Source organism: Apteryx mantelli, chromosome 2, assembly GCF_036417845.1.
Source record: "Apteryx mantelli isolate bAptMan1 chromosome 2, bAptMan1.hap1, whole genome shotgun sequence".
Taxonomy (NCBI): Eukaryota; Metazoa; Chordata; class Aves; order Apterygiformes; family Apterygidae; genus Apteryx; species Apteryx mantelli.
The window spans coordinates 29392549-29409172 of NC_089979.1; the positions used below are offsets into that span (position 1 = coordinate 29392549).

The 16624-nt window shown below is 38.0% G+C and overlaps 1 protein-coding gene across 7 annotated transcripts in view; it reads left to right on the plus strand.

Annotated features, from left to right (window-relative positions):
* OXR1 (oxidation resistance 1) overlaps positions 1 to 16624 on the plus strand; it is a 279502-nt gene that overhangs the window by 202161 nt on the left and 60717 nt on the right. For all 7 annotated transcript variants that reach the window (XM_067290410.1, XM_013954678.2, XM_067290409.1 and 4 more), the window contains one exon: positions 8552 to 8634. In XM_067290410.1, the coding sequence (XP_067146511.1) occupies positions 8552 to 8634 (83 nt within the window). The remainder of the gene's footprint in view (positions 1 to 8551; positions 8635 to 16624) is intronic.

Genomic DNA, 16624 nt, shown 5'->3' on the forward strand with positions numbered 1-16624 from the left:
GCCCATGGATCAAGGAGTAATTTCGACTTTCAAGTCTTATTATTTAAGAAATACGTTTCATAAGGCTATAGCCGCCATAGATAGCGATTCCTCTGATGGATCTGGGCAAAGTAAATTGAAAACCTTTTGGAAAGCATTCACCTTTCTAGGTGCCATTAAGAACATTCATGATTCATGGGAGGAGGTCAAAATATCAACATTAACAAGAGTTTGTTAGAAGTTGGTTCCAGCCCTCATGGATGACTTTGAGGGGTTCAAGACTTCAGTGGAGGAATTAACTGCAGCTGTGGTGGAAATAGCAAGAGAACTAAAATTAGAAGGGGAGCCTGAAGATGTGACTGAATTGCTGCAATTTCATGATAAAACTTTAATGGATGAGGAGTTGTTTCTTATGGATGAGCAAAGGAAGTGGTTTCTTGAGATGGAATCTACTCCTGGTGAGGATGCTGTGAACACTGTTGAAATGACAACAAAGGGTTTAGAATATTACATAAACTTAGTTGATAAAGCAGTGGCAGGATTTGAGAAGACTGACTGCAATTTTGAAAGAACCTCTATTGTGGGTAAAATGCTGTCAAACAGCATCACATGCTACAGAGAAATCCTTTGTGAAAGGAAGAGTCAATCGATGTGGCAAGCTTATTTTAAGAAATTGCCACAGCCACCCTGACCTTCAGCAACCACCACCGTGATCAGTCAGCAGCCATCAGCATCGAGGCAAGACCCTCCATCAGCAAAAAGATTACAACTCGCTGAAGGCTCAGATGATGGTTAGCATTTTTTAGCAATAAAGCATTTTTTAATTAAGGTATGTACATTGTGGTTTTTTTGACATAATGCTGTTGCACACTTAATAGACTACAGTATAGTGTAAACAACTTTAATATGCGCTGGGGAACCACAAAGTTTGTGTGACTCGCTTTATTGCAATATTTGCTTTATTGTGGTAGTCTGGAACCAAACCCGCAATATCTCCAAGGTATGCCTGTATATGTGGTGCAGCAGTGAAGGAAACTTAATATTATTAATATATACTATGAAGTATATCTGAAAATTTGGCAAGTTACTTCTATTTATCCTGAAGGTGAAATCTTCTGTCAGAAGAATGCCGGTGTGATGCAAGTGCCAGGAGTGTCCTGTGTGGAGCCGGTTTTGCTTTTCTTCTCTGTTTGGAGAAGTGGCCTACTAATACAGAATACCTTAGATTTGTTTCAACTGAAGTTTTTTTGTCCTCTAGTTTATTGTTTCTGCCTAGAGTACAATACAGCTGACTGGATAGCAGAAGAGGGTCATGTGTTATAGGAGCACCACAAACTGACCTTGAATCAGTATTTAATCCTTTGCAGAAAAAAAGCTGTATTGGAGTGTTTGAAGTGCTAATGCAGCAGTAACAAGGCCTTGGATACGTTTAGTTTGGGGCTTTGCTTTTAAAGAAAGATATGGACAAAAGAATCATGAGGAGAGCAATGATGAGGATCAAGGGTTTTTGAGAGCGTGACTTATGAGGAAGGACTGAATGAATAGCAGTTGCTCAGCCTAGGCAAGAGAAGACTGAAGGGGCCATTATTTAGGATGCCATCTTGGTCTGAACCCCTACCCTTTTGGCTAGAGAATTGTAGGCTACTAGCATCCTGTAGGCTGCTAGTAGGGTTGTCTTGTTTCTGGCTGCTAGCACTTTAGAAGATATTTTGGAAATAATATTGTAGTAATTGGTATAAACATACTATCTTACTGCAAAAGGAGCAGAAGGGGCAATGAGACAATTGCTCTGCTGAGATCTGGCCCTTGCTATTAGGAATTCTAGGGGGGAAAAAAACATGTCACCCAGCTTTATGGGATATAAAGATTTCCTACATTAATTTTTTTGGTTCTTTTATAAATAGATTATACAGATCTAATTGCTACTGAGCAGAACTAATCTAATAAAGATCTAGTATCTATGTTTCCTCTTTTATCAGTTAGAAAGTTGCTTCATGTGGTACTAAATAACAGCTTATTAGAAAATGTTTTAAAGACTACTATTCTTTCCTTACCTCCTTACCTGATTCAGTTTGTACAAAATCTTTACCCAATACATGCTGTGTTCTTTGTGTGTGTGTGTTTGGGGGGGGGGGGGGGGAAATGTGTGGGCTTTTTTGTTGTGTTTTTTTTGTTGTTTTGGGTTTTTTTCTCTTCATTTTAAGATCCTGGGAAAAAATACATCATAGACAAGCATTAAACAAGGCTGGCTCCTCTACCTGTTTTCACGCATGTGAAACTAATGCGTAATTTCTCTCTCCTTCAGTCTCATCTTCTTGACTAGAGTAAGTTCAGTTATTAATCACAAGCAACTCTAACTGCTAACTTCTCCAGTTCGCATGGTTTGTTTCAAAGGGTACTTGTTTGGCTTATTTATTCATCTGAAAAAAAATGATCTTTATAGCTTCTTTAGTATTGAAACTAATAAAATATCAGGAGTTGAGAAAGCATTGGCAGGTTATTTGAAATTTCAATTTGAGCTTTAAGTTAATTATAGATATGGCAGAAAAATAGTGGGATAAGGGAAGAATTAATATATTGATCTATGCAGAGCTGGAAGGTACTGTAAAGCAATTCTGTAGCTTGTATCATTGCATTGTCACAATACAAACCTTGATTTCTGTTTACCTACACTTATTTCCAGAAGTCCAAAGGATGTGCTAGAGCCATCCGCAAACAGAAATTGAAGAGCTACAATTCAGTTCAGGTGGCTTACTAAGAAATGAGAAATGTGTTTTTTTTTTTTTCCTTCTAATTTGAACTAGCAGTTACACATGGAGAATATTTTATCATTCAACCAAAACTCAATGGCACGGGGCCTTACAAAGGCAATTAGTAGAACCCATTTATAAATGTTAGTATTTAACTTCAGTAGTTTTCAGTTGAATGATGCTAGCTACTATTATATATTTTAATGCTATTTAAATATTTCAACATCAGAGTAGCCTTATCTAAAGCTATAGGCATCGTGTTCCCCCCAAATCCTTTTCGTGTTCCCCCCAAATCCTTTTCGTGTTCCCCCCAAATCCTTTTCGTGTTCCCCCCAAATCCTTTTCGTGTTCCCCCCAAATCCTTTTCGTGTTCCCCCCAAATCCTTTTCGTGTTCTTATATAAAAGTTGGGATAAGATCATTCCTGTTCTCTAGACATGTTGATGACCATATGTAGTAGTTCTTATGCTCCAGTGATCTAATCTTCTGTTTCTGCATGCATGGATCCAACTTGCAGACTAAATATTGGTCTGGTGTCATTTTGAACACTGTCTTATATATCTCTATAGTTCTAGGCTTTTGAATTCTAGAGAGGTCAGATATTTTGTCAGTTGTGGTTCTGACATGTAACTACTTTGCTTCAGTGCTTCAGAGTGTTATAGAGGCCCAGTCCTGCTAAATGGCTAAGAATTAAAGCTTTTGATCAACTTAAATTTTATAAAATGTTGGGTTTCATTTCTGTCTGAAGTGGAGTGGCTACAGTTCTGATAATGTAGCACCACAGATCCCTCAGCTATACAAGTTACAGTTGACTTTTGAGTTTCTCCATGACCCAGCAAGATCAATGGTGTCATGTTTTTTTTCTTGCTGCTGTGGTCATCAAGCTTTTGTAGTCTCACTGGCTTACAAGTGGCAGCCAAGGTAAAGGTAGTGTGCAACTTTCCAAAATGAACTTGTGTGGAACAATTATCTTCAGGAAAATAGTTACACTGAAAAGACACTGATTCCCATTGGTGCTGAGGCCTTTTTAGATATCTGCATTCTGTGCTGACAGTTGTTTCAGCTTTCATGTGCTTCCTAGAATACTAGAAACACAAAGATAACCAAAAGATAAGTTTACTTTAATCTCAAAAATAAATAGCTTCTTCATACAGCAAAGAGGTTGTTGGAGGCTTTGCAGTAAACCATCAGGGAAGTATAAAGTGTGTTTCTGCTACTCTGACCCATTTCTATGACTGAAACACCTAATAACTTTTTTCCAAGACTTACCTGCAATTGGCAGATTCTGTATTATAAACAGGCAGCTCAAGCTTGAACTGTGAGCAGAGATTTGGAGCTTGATAGTCACCTCCTCTGCTTGGCCTGCTAGGCAATTAGCGTGTGTAACTTGGCAGTGTCTGCATTCCTCTCTTGACCTGGGAGACTTAGGTCAAACTAGGATATGATATATTTGCATCCTGTATCCTCATATAGTGAGGGGAGATATAATGCTGCCTTAGAGAGCAGGAATCAAAATGGGTACTGATGGGAAGGGCGGGTGTTATTGCATTAGGTATGGAAGGGGATGTAGATCAAAAAATTAAGAACTAGAGAAGACTGTAAGCTCCTGGGGAACTTAAGAGTTCTCCTGGGAGCTGCTTACCTTAAATATGCTTCCAACAGGCTCCTTCCCCCTTGCTCAGCTTCTGTAATAAGTTACTCAAGCACTCCAAAACCTGTAATGCACAGTAGGTTCACCTGTCCTAAAGAACAAATAACTTTCTGTTCCTTATGTCAGCAATAAAAATGGAAGTGGTTATTTGTGCAAGACTTTATTCTACTGTTCAACTACTGAAAGGGGAGAAAATAACTTAACTTGATCTCTTGAGTGACACCTGTCTACAAACTCTTTAAATACATGAGTGCAAACTAGTGAGAAGAAAAGGAAGTCCTAAGTTGGCATTAGGAGAAAAATTTGGGATATATGCAGATCAAGTGTGTTATGTAAGTTAGTAGTGTGAGGTTTCTCTATTTCTACCTAACAGTAGCAGAGGAAATTACATGCTTGGCCTGAAAAAAGGCTATTCTATGTGCAAACTATTAAGGGAGGTATGGGATCCTGAATCAAAACAGTTTTTGTTGTTTTTTAAGCTGCATCCTTTGACTTTTGTGGTAAAAGTATCTGAACCACTGTTGTTGCCAGCAGCCTAATTGTTTTCTTTCAAAGCTTTGATACAAATTGAAAAACTTGGGGCAGCTATAATCTAATAGCTCTTGCAGTTTTTCAGCAGCTTTCCAAGTGGGCACCTGTTGTATTGCAAGGTCAGGTATAAACTTAGACAAAATATTTGATGTTGAAGAGGAGCATGTTGGCTATAACTGTTGTAGACATACATCTTCAGGATATTTTATTCATTACTGATTTGGCTTAATTTCCCCTAGCTACACTTGTAGCTTCTTTAAAAGCTTTTAATATCCTCAATAATGAAGGTTTTGTTTTAGGTACCTTTTTTTAAAGCTACAGTTAGCAAATTGGGAAAGAAATACCTTTTAATGTATTGAATGAAGATAGGATGCAAAACTGCAGTATTTAGACTTTCAGAACTTCAAGAAAGTAAGCTTAGTTTTCTATTATCATTAATAGCTATTAAAACTTACTATAATTCATACTATCTGTGGGTCAAATATTATCTTGTAGGTATGGGAACATTTTCTAGAGGATTCAACATGAGTACTTTACTGGGGTGTTCTTTATGTAAGGAAATATACATCTGACTACTGTTCTTCGTTTATTAAGAAGAAAAATCTTAGGGAAAATGTTCCCATACCTACAAGATAAGGAAACCACTTCTGTTGTGTTGTCTTTTGTAGCTTGCCCAGTGTAGTAAATGTAAGATATTCATTGCTAAGCTGTAAGGTTTTGGGGTATTCCCCCCCCTTAGGCATTGCAGAACTTCCTATATAACTTGTGTTGGGTTTTCTTTCTCCAATATCTTGATAGTTTCAACTACCCATGTAGAAATTTAAGAGTTGGTGGGGGGAGACGGGTAAAATTCTTACAAGTATTCTTCTAGTTTCTCTTCTAGTGTTGCAGCTGGATAGTAATTAAAAACAGAAATGCACATAAGTTTCTGTAAATGCTTATTAAGTTTCCTTAGTATCTTAGATGAGGCTTAAATAGAAGTAAAGCATGTTTTTCATTTTCAACCTGCCCATCCTAAGATGTGTTTAAAAAAAAATAAGATTTGCTTCCTGGATTCAGCTTGGTTTGAAATATTTAACTGAGTATATTCACTTAGGGTAATGGCAATTTGAATGTATCAATAACAAGAGGATCGAGTTAGGGATCATTTAGGCAAGCTGGACATTCACAGGTCTGTGGGGCCTGATGGGATGCACCCACAAGTGTGGAGGGAGCTGGCAAACATCGTTTCTAGGCCACTCTCCATCTTTGAAAGGACGTGGAGAACAGGAGAGGTGCCTGCAGGCTGGGAGAAAGCTAATGTCGCTCCAGCCTTCAAAAGGGGCAAGGAGGAGGACCCAGGGAACTACAGGCCAGTCGGCCTGACCTCGATCCCTGGAAAGGTGGTGGAGCAGCTCATCCTGAGCACCATCTCCAGGCATATGAAGGACAAGAAGGTGATCAGGAGTAGTCAGCATGGATTTCCAAAGGGGAAATCATGCTTCACCAACCTGATAGGCTTCTCTGCTGGAATGACTGGCTGGGTGGACGAGGGGAGAGCAGTGGATGTTGTCTACCCTGACTTCAGCAAGGCTTTCAGCACTGTCTCCCATAACACTGTCTTCCCTAGGCAAGCTCAGGAAGTGCGAGCTAGATGAGTGAACTGTGAGGCGGATTGAGAAGTGGCTGAATGGCAGAGCCCAGAGGGTTGTGATTAGTGGTGCAAAGTCTAGTTGGAGGCCTGTAGCTAGCGGTGTTCCCCAGGGGTCAATACTGAGTCCAGTCTTGTTCAACTTAGTCCTCAGTGACCTGGATGAATGGACAGAGTGCACCCTCAGCAAGTTTGCTGATGATCCAAAAGTGTGAGGAGTGGCCGAGACACCAGAGGGCTGTGCTGCCATTCAGAGGGACTTTGACAGGGTGGAGAGCTGGGCAGATGGGAACTTTGTGAAGTTCAGTAAAGGTTAGGGCAGAGTCGTGCCCCTGGGGAGGAATAACCCCATGCCCCAGTACAAGCTGGGGACTGACCTGCTGGAGAGCAGCTCTGCAGAGAAGGCCCTGGGAGTGCTGGTTGACAGCCAGTTGACCACAAGCCAGCAATGTGCCCTTGTGGCCAAGAAGGCCAATGGTATCCTGGGTTGCATCAGGAAGAGCGTTGCCAGCAGGTCGAGGGGGGTGATCCTCCCCCTCTGCTCAGCCCTGGTGAGGCAGCGTCTGGAGTACTGTGTCCAGTGCTGGACTCCCTGGTACAAGAGACATGGAGCTATTGGAGTGAGTCCAGTGGAGGGCTACTAAGATGATGAAGGGACTGGAGCCTCTCTCCTGTGAGGAAAGGCTGAGAGAGCTGGGCCTGTTCAGCCTGGAGAAGAGAAGACTGAGAAGGGATCTTATGTATCTGAAGGGAGGGTGTAGGGAGGATGAGGCCAGATTCTTTTCAGTGATGCCCAGTGACGGGACGAGAGGCAACAGGCACAAACTGAAAGAAACACAGAAAGTTCTGTCTGAACATAAGGGTAAACTTCTTTACTAAGAAGGTAACAGAGCAGGTTGCCCAGAGAGGTTGTGGAGTCTCTATCCTTGGAGATATTCCAAAGCTCTGTGTATGCAATCCTCAGCAATGTGCTTTAGGTGGCCCTGCTTGAGCAGGTGGGTTGGACTAGATGATCTCCAGAGGTCCCTTCTAACCTCAACCATTCTGTGTGATTCTGTGAAGAGTATAGCTAATCCCCCTGCAGTATGAAAACTTATAGATCCATTCACATAAAGTATTTCTTGCTTCTTAATAGTAAATATTTAAGCGTTGAGGGTAGAAGCCTTGTGACAGAGACCTGACTTCTTAAAAGGTGCATGTGTGCGTGAGTGTAAATGTATACATACATACATACATAATACTTTCCTGAAGATGTAAAGTTAAATGCTGTCAGTTGAATCATGTAGTTCACTTGTGTTGTCTTCGTCATAAATATCAAGCCAGTAAGTATCAAAAAGTAGAATGTGCTTCAGGTCCAAATTATTGTTTGATTTGGCTTATGAAATAGAGGCTATCAAAATAACCTGGTAAAGAGAGCATTTTTTAAGTTCAAGAGTATCTTTATCATGTGTGCATAGAGTGGATGTGCTTTACATATTCCCTGTGTGTTTGTTACAGATAGGATAATTCTGAAGTTATATATGAATGCACTCTGCTTTATCTAAAGCTTTAAATATTCTGTACTTAGCAGACAGCACTTGGCTAAAAAAAGCTGTGACATTAATTAGATCTAACATGCAGGAGCTCTAGATCATTTCCCCTCTAGACAAAAGCAGACTGGGTACGATATAAAACCAATTAAACACAGCAGTTCCAAAAATGTTATGTGCCTGATGGAGTTGATCACCTATTTAGTCTTCCTTCATTAATAAATTCCTGGATGCTAGAAGTACTGATGTAGTTAATTTGTTTGCCAGTTGTCAGTGACTTGTATTGGTTGAAATCTTAAAGCATTGCAGAGGAATGAAGTCCCTGTTCTAGCAGCTGGTTGTCTGTTAGACAGACAGAGTCATCAGGAGCCAGCTGTGTAATTGGTGAATTAGATGTCTGCCCACAGGGCTGTAGTCAGCAGCCTGTGACAATACTGAGAGGAAAATGAATTTAACACGCACGTTGCCTCAATTTTTTTCAGACACTGGCCAGAAGAAGACCCCAGACAAGAAAGATGGGCGACGAATGTCTTTTCAAAAGCCTAAAGGGACTATTGAATATCCTGTAAGTTGCTTCTTGATTATTAGAATGTCATTGCATAGCACGTACAGACTCTAAAAGTTTCATTGTGAAATATAAGCAAAACAAGTTTGCATTACTTCTAATCCTATAATTCTGTGTATGCTATAGCTTATTCTAACAGGAATTAAATCAAAAAATTAGATAACTAATACTGCTTGAGTAAGGCTGATCCTTTTTTCCTTTGTTTTTCTATGCAAATTATCTTTTTCTTCAGAAAACAAACTTATCAATCAGATGAATGCTTCACCTAAAGGTAACTAGTTAGGAAAAAATAATGTTAATTATAAAAACATGTGCGATTTCCCTACTCCTTTCAGCATTGTTAAACTGTTGACATCAGCAGAAATAATAGAATAAAGGTTTTGTTGTTTGGGGGTGGGAGGCAGGCTATATGTTGGTAACTGACCTTCCAGCGCTCTTCTGATAATTTTCATGATCTCTACCTTGTACAGTGCAGATCTGTTTTTCCAGCAGTATCTGAAAATGGAGCCTTTCTGTGCCTGTTCTGTTCTTGAAGTGACCCTCAAACTGTGCTGCAGTCAGCTTTTTGCGTTTGTGGTTACTAAGGGAAACTGAAGTGAGAAGTATCTGTTTTGTGTTACATACTGGAAGTACCATTAAGCCCAGAAATAATGGTTATAGAGTTGACATTAAAATAGGGAAGTCTATCTCTGATGTTTTTGAATGCTTTTGAAGCTGGACGTGATAAAATAAAAGTGAGAACTTCTTTATGGAAGTGTTTACTTCACCTCTTAGTGTCCTCTTAATGAAAGAGGAGATGCGGGGAAGATTTGACTGTTAATGTTACATTAAGCCAAACTATGATAAGGCTAATTTTAAGAAGTCTGTGATTATAACTTGAGGAGAGGCAGAGGGCATGTGTGTATTGGACTGAGATGAACTTTAGCTTGGATCATATTGGTAACTTAAATATAATTCTAGCAGATAGTAAATATTTTCTTGAAGCTAGAATAAAAAAACCTCTGCTGTTGGATTCTAGCAGCTGAAGATAGTAAAGAGGTGGGGGGTTTTTTGTTTTGTTTCTATTACATTTACTGCAACATGTCTAAAAATAATTGGGGAAATATGATCAGGTGTAACTCTAAATTTGATATACCTCTTCAGTTAGTAAACTCCTTGTCTCTTGCCACCATATATGTGCAATCACCTCAATATGGAAGATTCCAGGCAGAATATAAAGCACTAAGTTTTCCTTTAAGTTAGTAATGTAGAGGTAGGTATCACTTCCTTGTGAATTGTATTTTCAGTAAGCTTAAGGAGAGCCTCTAAAGGAGCCCGCTGTGTGTGTGGAACATGTTGCATTTCAGCTCCACAAATTCAGTATTCTGCCCAGTCTTGCTGTGGATTTCAGTTGTGAAATATTTCAGCAACATCAAGTTTTCAGAGCTTTCAGTTGTCATGTACATATGTTTTAGTATAATACACACATCTAGCCTCTAGAACTTAGTGGTTATATTCACTATATATATGAAAGAGGCCTTGTAACTACTGTGATAATTTGCTACCCCTATTTTTCATGTCTTTATATCATACAGAAAGAGACGAACTTGCTCTGATTTCTGCCTTTGTCCTTCTACTACTTCTCAAAACATCAAGATTTTTTAGATATTTTCTAGTATTGTTGAAAACTTGGTGTTTTTGTTTTTTATAATTTAACATTTTAGTTTTTCCAGTGGCTGCATGTAATAAGGGAGAAGTTTTTATAATTTTACATTCCTGAAGTTTGGAGTGAGACAAAATCTCATTGATGTAAACAATAGGTTTGTTTGGTTTTTTGTTTTGTTTTTGTTTGTTTTAAGGTGAAATGCACTTCCCTTTCAGCTGCTTAAAATCTTTGACTGCCTTTTGCCTTTAGTTTCAAAGACCAAATATGTTATTACTTATTAGTCCCTAAAGTACAGATCGTAAATCCCCCAAAGCATAAAAATGTGAACTACTGCTTTGTGTATAGCACCAGCAGGAAGATGTCAACAGGTGCAGTACTGAGTGAAGAAAGCAAGCGCTAAGTTTACCCAGGCTAGTAGGTTTAAAAGAATGTCACACTTAATTTTCAGTGACTATCTCTAAAGGATACAGAGAACTCTGTTTTTTTTTCACTGTTACTGCTTTAGACAGTGAAGTTTAGACAGTGTTGTTTTGTTTTGTTTTTTCTCTTTTTTATAAGTTAGAATAGCTTCTCTTCTGAATGTCAGAATTAGATGGATTCGATACAAATCAGTACAGATTTCAGAATTGAGTCAGTGCTCCAGGCTAAGTTTTACATGAAGAAGGGGAAAGCAATATAATGTATGTGAACAGGCTGTGTGTCCAACAAAGCAAATAGTTTATGTGGACTTGTTGTTACTAAGTAGAATTTTCAATAGCATTTTTTGCATTGTTTTACATAACTTCATTATACTGGCATTGCATCCAGAAATCTCTTGTAATACATGTAGTACAAACACAGCTACTGTCTACCTCCAGGTATTAGAAGAGCCAGTTACAGATCAAAAAAGAAGTATGTGTAATGTTGATCGTGGATCAGCAATGATATTGGCCTGCCAGCAGTTTAATGACTTCAACAAAAGCCTTTTAACCCCTCTTTAGATAGTGATAAGTGACTAATACAGAGAGGCTGTGGTCCAGATTGCGACAAGAACCTGATATGAATTAATGAAGGTCTCTCACAAGAAGGCTGTAGTAGGGCAGAGTCTTAAAACTGGGTCTTAAGCCGGAGTCCTCACTATTGATCTGCAGTCTTCTGACATGTGATGATGTCCTAGTTATTTAGTGTTAAGTCAATCTCTCTAGCAACTAGTTCTAGACCCTGAGTTAGAAACCAATGAGCAGTCTCTATGTTGAGAACAAAACTACAATGACTTCTGAGCTTATAATAAAATTAGGAAGAATTTTTGAACCTTTCTTAGCTCCTGAGATGTGGGTGGCAAGTGCTTTTACTGTGACCATCAAATAGGCGATAGTTTACTGGACTTCGAATGCACATGAACACTTGGAATTTCTTGTTGTGATGACTTGCTCGATGTGCTTATTTTGAGAGTAGGGAAAGGATGAGTATCTGCTAATGTCTCTCTAGAGTGATTGTGGATTACACTTTCGGTTCTGCAGTGGCTTGGATAGAGAGTTCTAAAGGCTGTCTCCTCTGGTAGATGTGGTTTTTCATCCTCATATGCCTTTGTGTGCTAGGTATACCCCTACACACTTATGAATTCTTGTTTCTTGTTGCTTCATTTCAAAGCTGGGGCTTATGTTCCTGTCTGACTGTCGCTTCTCTTTGAGCTTTCTCCTGTCTAGTCTTCCCTAAATTTGGGGGATTAAGCAAATGTGGATCATAATGATTACATAATACTTTGTCTGTTGTATCTCTTGCCTAACTCTAAAACGATTTTTTTGGAGTTGCTTTTATTATATTTAAAGGTTCCATTTTCCTGCTGTTGTATGTTACAGAAATTAGACCTGTTAAAAATCCGTTAATGTAGCCACAGTCTGATATTTCTAAGGCGCTAGTATAACACCAGTCAATAGTTTTCCTTTTCTCCCCTGTGTCCTCACTCCTCCCAGTCTTTCCATTGCTCTAACTTTTTTTAATTCCTTTTGATACTGTTCAGCTACTGTTTTTTGAGTTTTAGACAATTAGTTTTGAAATATTGCAAAAACAGCTTCTTTATACATACATATATATATATGAATAACTTTTAATGGAAAAATGAGTAAACTCCAGCTGTAGAGCTGCGATGACAGTTAAGTTCATTAGTGTATCAGTGGAGAATTTGGTTTTAAATTGTTTTTTTAAATAACTTTGCCAACTGTTAATCTGGCAAAACTTGAAGGCAGTTAGGACCCTCCTCAACAGTGACTCTTTGAAGCTGTTCATCTGCTGGGACTCTCTTGCCTCTCCCAGCCAACATGAATACAGGTAATGCTGTGTAAGTGGAAAAAGGATAACGTGATTTACATATAATTAAATGGGAAAGAATTATTTGAAGAGTGAGGGGTGTCTGTGTGGGGGGTGGGGGGGGTTACTTGTTTTGTTTAGCTAGTGTTACCAGTGCCATGTTGAAAGTTTGATTTGGGATTTTAGTGGAAAAGGAAGATGGAAGGTTTGGTTCTTAATTGGCTGACTGTATCCAATATCTGTAAAGGCTGTGGTTTTTTTAGCTAATTTAGCATTTTAGACTTTTTAGGCATACATAAGTGACTACATAAGGTACAAATAAGTAGGAAATGAGGCTTCATATGTGTCTGTAGATCTGTATACAGAGTTGATGACTAGAAGTTTTTCCTAATATTAGTTTATTCCTACAATCATTTATATTCCAAAAAGCCCTTTTTCAGCAAGTTATTGTACAAAGCAGAGTTCATGTGTTCAGTTAAAAATGCAGTCCAGAACAAGTGATTCTTCTTTTGCATTTTCATTAATAAGCATCCTTTGACTAATGTACTTGAATCTAGACATTTAAGCGAATTCAGTGCTTGACATGCATAGAACCACTTCAAAGGACCAGCTGATGTGCTCAAGTCCTTTCGGATTCTTTCTAGGGAATAGTGCCTTTTCACACATTTGTGGTGGTTTTTATCTGAGATATAATTATACATGAACAAGTCTTGACACTTTGATCAAGTTGTTTCATGATTTTAACAGTCATCCCTCTCCCTTTCCAAAAGGGGGAACTTTTCCATGAAGATTCAGCACAGTGCTTTAATATCCAAATATTTCTATGAATGCTTTTAATATTCAGAATAACTACATGCGTGATATACAGAAAGCTTCTTTCCTGGAAGAGAAGGGATAAGTTTTGCACCCTCCTCCAGTATTGGTTTGAGAAAGAATGATTGGGAAAGGTGTTTTTTGTTTGTTTTTTTTGTTAAACTATTTTTCTCCACAAAATTCTTCTTTTAGTTTTAGGAAGTTCCAATTCTATCTAATGAAAAGGTAGAAAGCCCAAGGAACAGGGAATATGTCTTTGAATGTTAACTTCAAAGTATACTTGTGTATCTTCTTATGCAGGGAGACACTTCAGGAAGTCTTCATTGCATCAGTGTGTTGTTTTCAGAGACTGGCACTGATAACTTCTCAAATCACATATGGTATGGAGGTTTGCTTGTTCAAACTGTATAGCCAGATAAGAAAAGGAAGTTTTACTGTGTTTCCTATTCTGTTGTTCATGAGTTATAAGAAAATCCTTTAGCAGCTAAGAGGGCTCACCAAAGGACCAACCTTCTTAAAGGTTGAAAGAAATGAATGCACTCTTCAAGGGTTTATTTTTAAACTTTGTGTTTTGTAATTGAATGCTTTAACTATTTTGTTTTACAACTTAGTCTAAAAATCTCAGATATTTTCATCATTAAGTGATATCTACTGAAAATCTACCTGGCAGCTAATGGTGGTCTTCTAACACTTATGTGAGAGCACATTTTTGAATTAGGTGAAGTTTTGAATGTTGGTTTAGATTTGTGGGGTTTTTTGTTTTTTGTTTTTTTTTTTTTAAACAAACTCCCTAGAATATGTAGTGCTTCTGATGGAACCAGTACTTTATTTTGTGAGCTGATTGTCAGTTTTGTTATTGTCTATACAGTAAATCGTAACCATCTGGTCTGGTTGGGTTCCTTTTTCATTTTCTGGCAAATGTGGCATTTCAAAGTGGTGTTTGAGAATACTGATTTATGCATATGTACATGTTCATACACTACTGAAATATTGAAAAGTACAATGTAGTCTTTCACACTTGAAATGGCAGTAGAGAGAAGTTTGCAGTAGAGAGGTTTGCTGCTTTGCCTAGCTTATTGTTTCCTACATAAGAATTATCCTAATACAAGAATTATTCTAATAAAAGCTAATTGCCATGTGTGCATGTGCATCCTGTAGCAGTACAGTATCTTTAAGGAAAAGATATTTGCAACACTTGTTACAGGATGATTCACTTCTCTGTTTAAAGGATATAGCTTGTTCTTTTGTATCTGTCAGTTATACTTGTTTTGTTTCTATACTGTCAGCACGAGTTCACTGTTGTCACATAACTTTTTCAAAGCTAATGAAGAGAAAGCATTTCTTTTACTGAAGTCTTTTCTTCTGGGATTAGTGTTCTGTTCTAGGTTTTTTGGGGGTATTCAAGTGGGTATACATTTAGAACTACTTATTTTTGATACTTAGTTTGCTTTGCAGCCAGTTGGAACTCTATTTACTGGCTATTCTTGCAATATGAATAAAACAGTATTTAATAATCATATTAATCATATAATATTAACTGCTACTATAACCTTTGTATTATATACGCTTTGCTCTGGCAAAATGTTTGCTGCTTCTCTGAAAAATTAATTTGCCTTGTTACATTCTGTGAGTAGCACAAGTACAATAATTATTATTTATGTGGAATACACTGATTCAACTGCGGCCACCCAAAACGGACTATACTGGAAGCAAACTAATCCAGTACACATTCCAGTACCTTCATTGTGATAGTTACTAAAATAGGACATCTTAGTCTGTCAAAACACTGAATGCATTTACCTGTGTGACCGTCTATAAGATAGAGGCATACTCAGAATAAGCAGAATCAAAAGCTGCTAAAATGAAAATGCTTTGAGACTTTTTATCTCCCCTCCCATTTCTTTTTTGCCCCAGTTTAAGCATTCAAAAGCATTCAGTCTAAATAATGAGTTTGCATTGGGTTATTAAACCCTGTTGTTAACACTGGGGAAAATGGTGGAGTTCAAGTGGAAGGGTATTTACCTTTAAGTCTAGCCGCAGTTGGTAGGACACACAAGACATGATGCTGTCATGGATTTTATCAAGGAAGTGAATGAAGAACATGAGATACCTAGTGGAGATACAGTCAGCTAATGATATCCACATTCTCAGAATGGTTGTATAGAACATCTATTATGATTTTTAAAAAAGTGTGTTTTTCTTTTCCTCCTTTCCTTTTCCCTTAAATTAAGTAAAAAGAAAAGGGAACTTCATAGAAATGAATGTTTATTTACTTATTTTATTGTCAAGAAAAGTTAGCCTTTAGTGTGTAGCCTGAAAAGAAAAATTAAACTTGGCAAGTATTAGTCTAATACTTCTGTATAAACTGTATCTCATGCAGATGTAATAAGAGGAACAAATAAGATGACTTTCCTATCTGTGCTTCAGATTTAGAACCACTAATGTAGCTTCATTTGTATTGCTTCATGTTTTCTTACCTGATAGAACAGGACTCTTTCCACCCCACCCCCAGCATGGCATTTCTGAAGCCCTATGCTGTTAAGTGATAAACTTCTTTTGGTCTTATGCTTCTTTATCATAAGATCTTCATGGTTCTTAAATGCTTCCTATGAATTTTTTATTCTGAAATCCTCACCATGAATAAAACTTTTATCCCTTTGCTTTCTCCTGCTGGTTCATATTGAATATATTTTAGGAGATGGGTGAGAATAAGAACTTTGAAGAATTAAAAAAAAAAAAAAGACTTATTTGGAAATCACCTGCTTCCATCAGCTGTCACACTAGTTGATTTGTTTTGCTTCAACAGCAGTCTGTCTTATTTTTGATCTTGGTAATGCTCTTCCTGGAAAAATCAGATTGACAGAAGTTCATTTCAATAGGAGGAGAGTGTGTTCGCATTTATATAGATTGTTTCAGCTTTTCTCTAAATGAAGAACAGAGGAGAGGAGCGAAGAAGGAGAATGAGAGGTTCTGTGAAACCAGTCACATACTGGCCCAGTGGTACCCAACAGTGAATTTACAGTCAAGAGTTCTGCTCCAGTGTCTGAGCCCGCAGCCCAGTGCATGCGAGTGACACTTCTGGCTACTCGGAAACAGAGTGGGAAGGCAGATGTCTTCATACAACACTGCAGGAGACTAACGTTTGTGGACTATTTATGTTCTTGGGCAAGATATGAAAGCTTAAAGTTCATTAAAAAAAAAAAATCATCTCTGTAAAGCTGGTCTACATATGATAAAACTCATTAG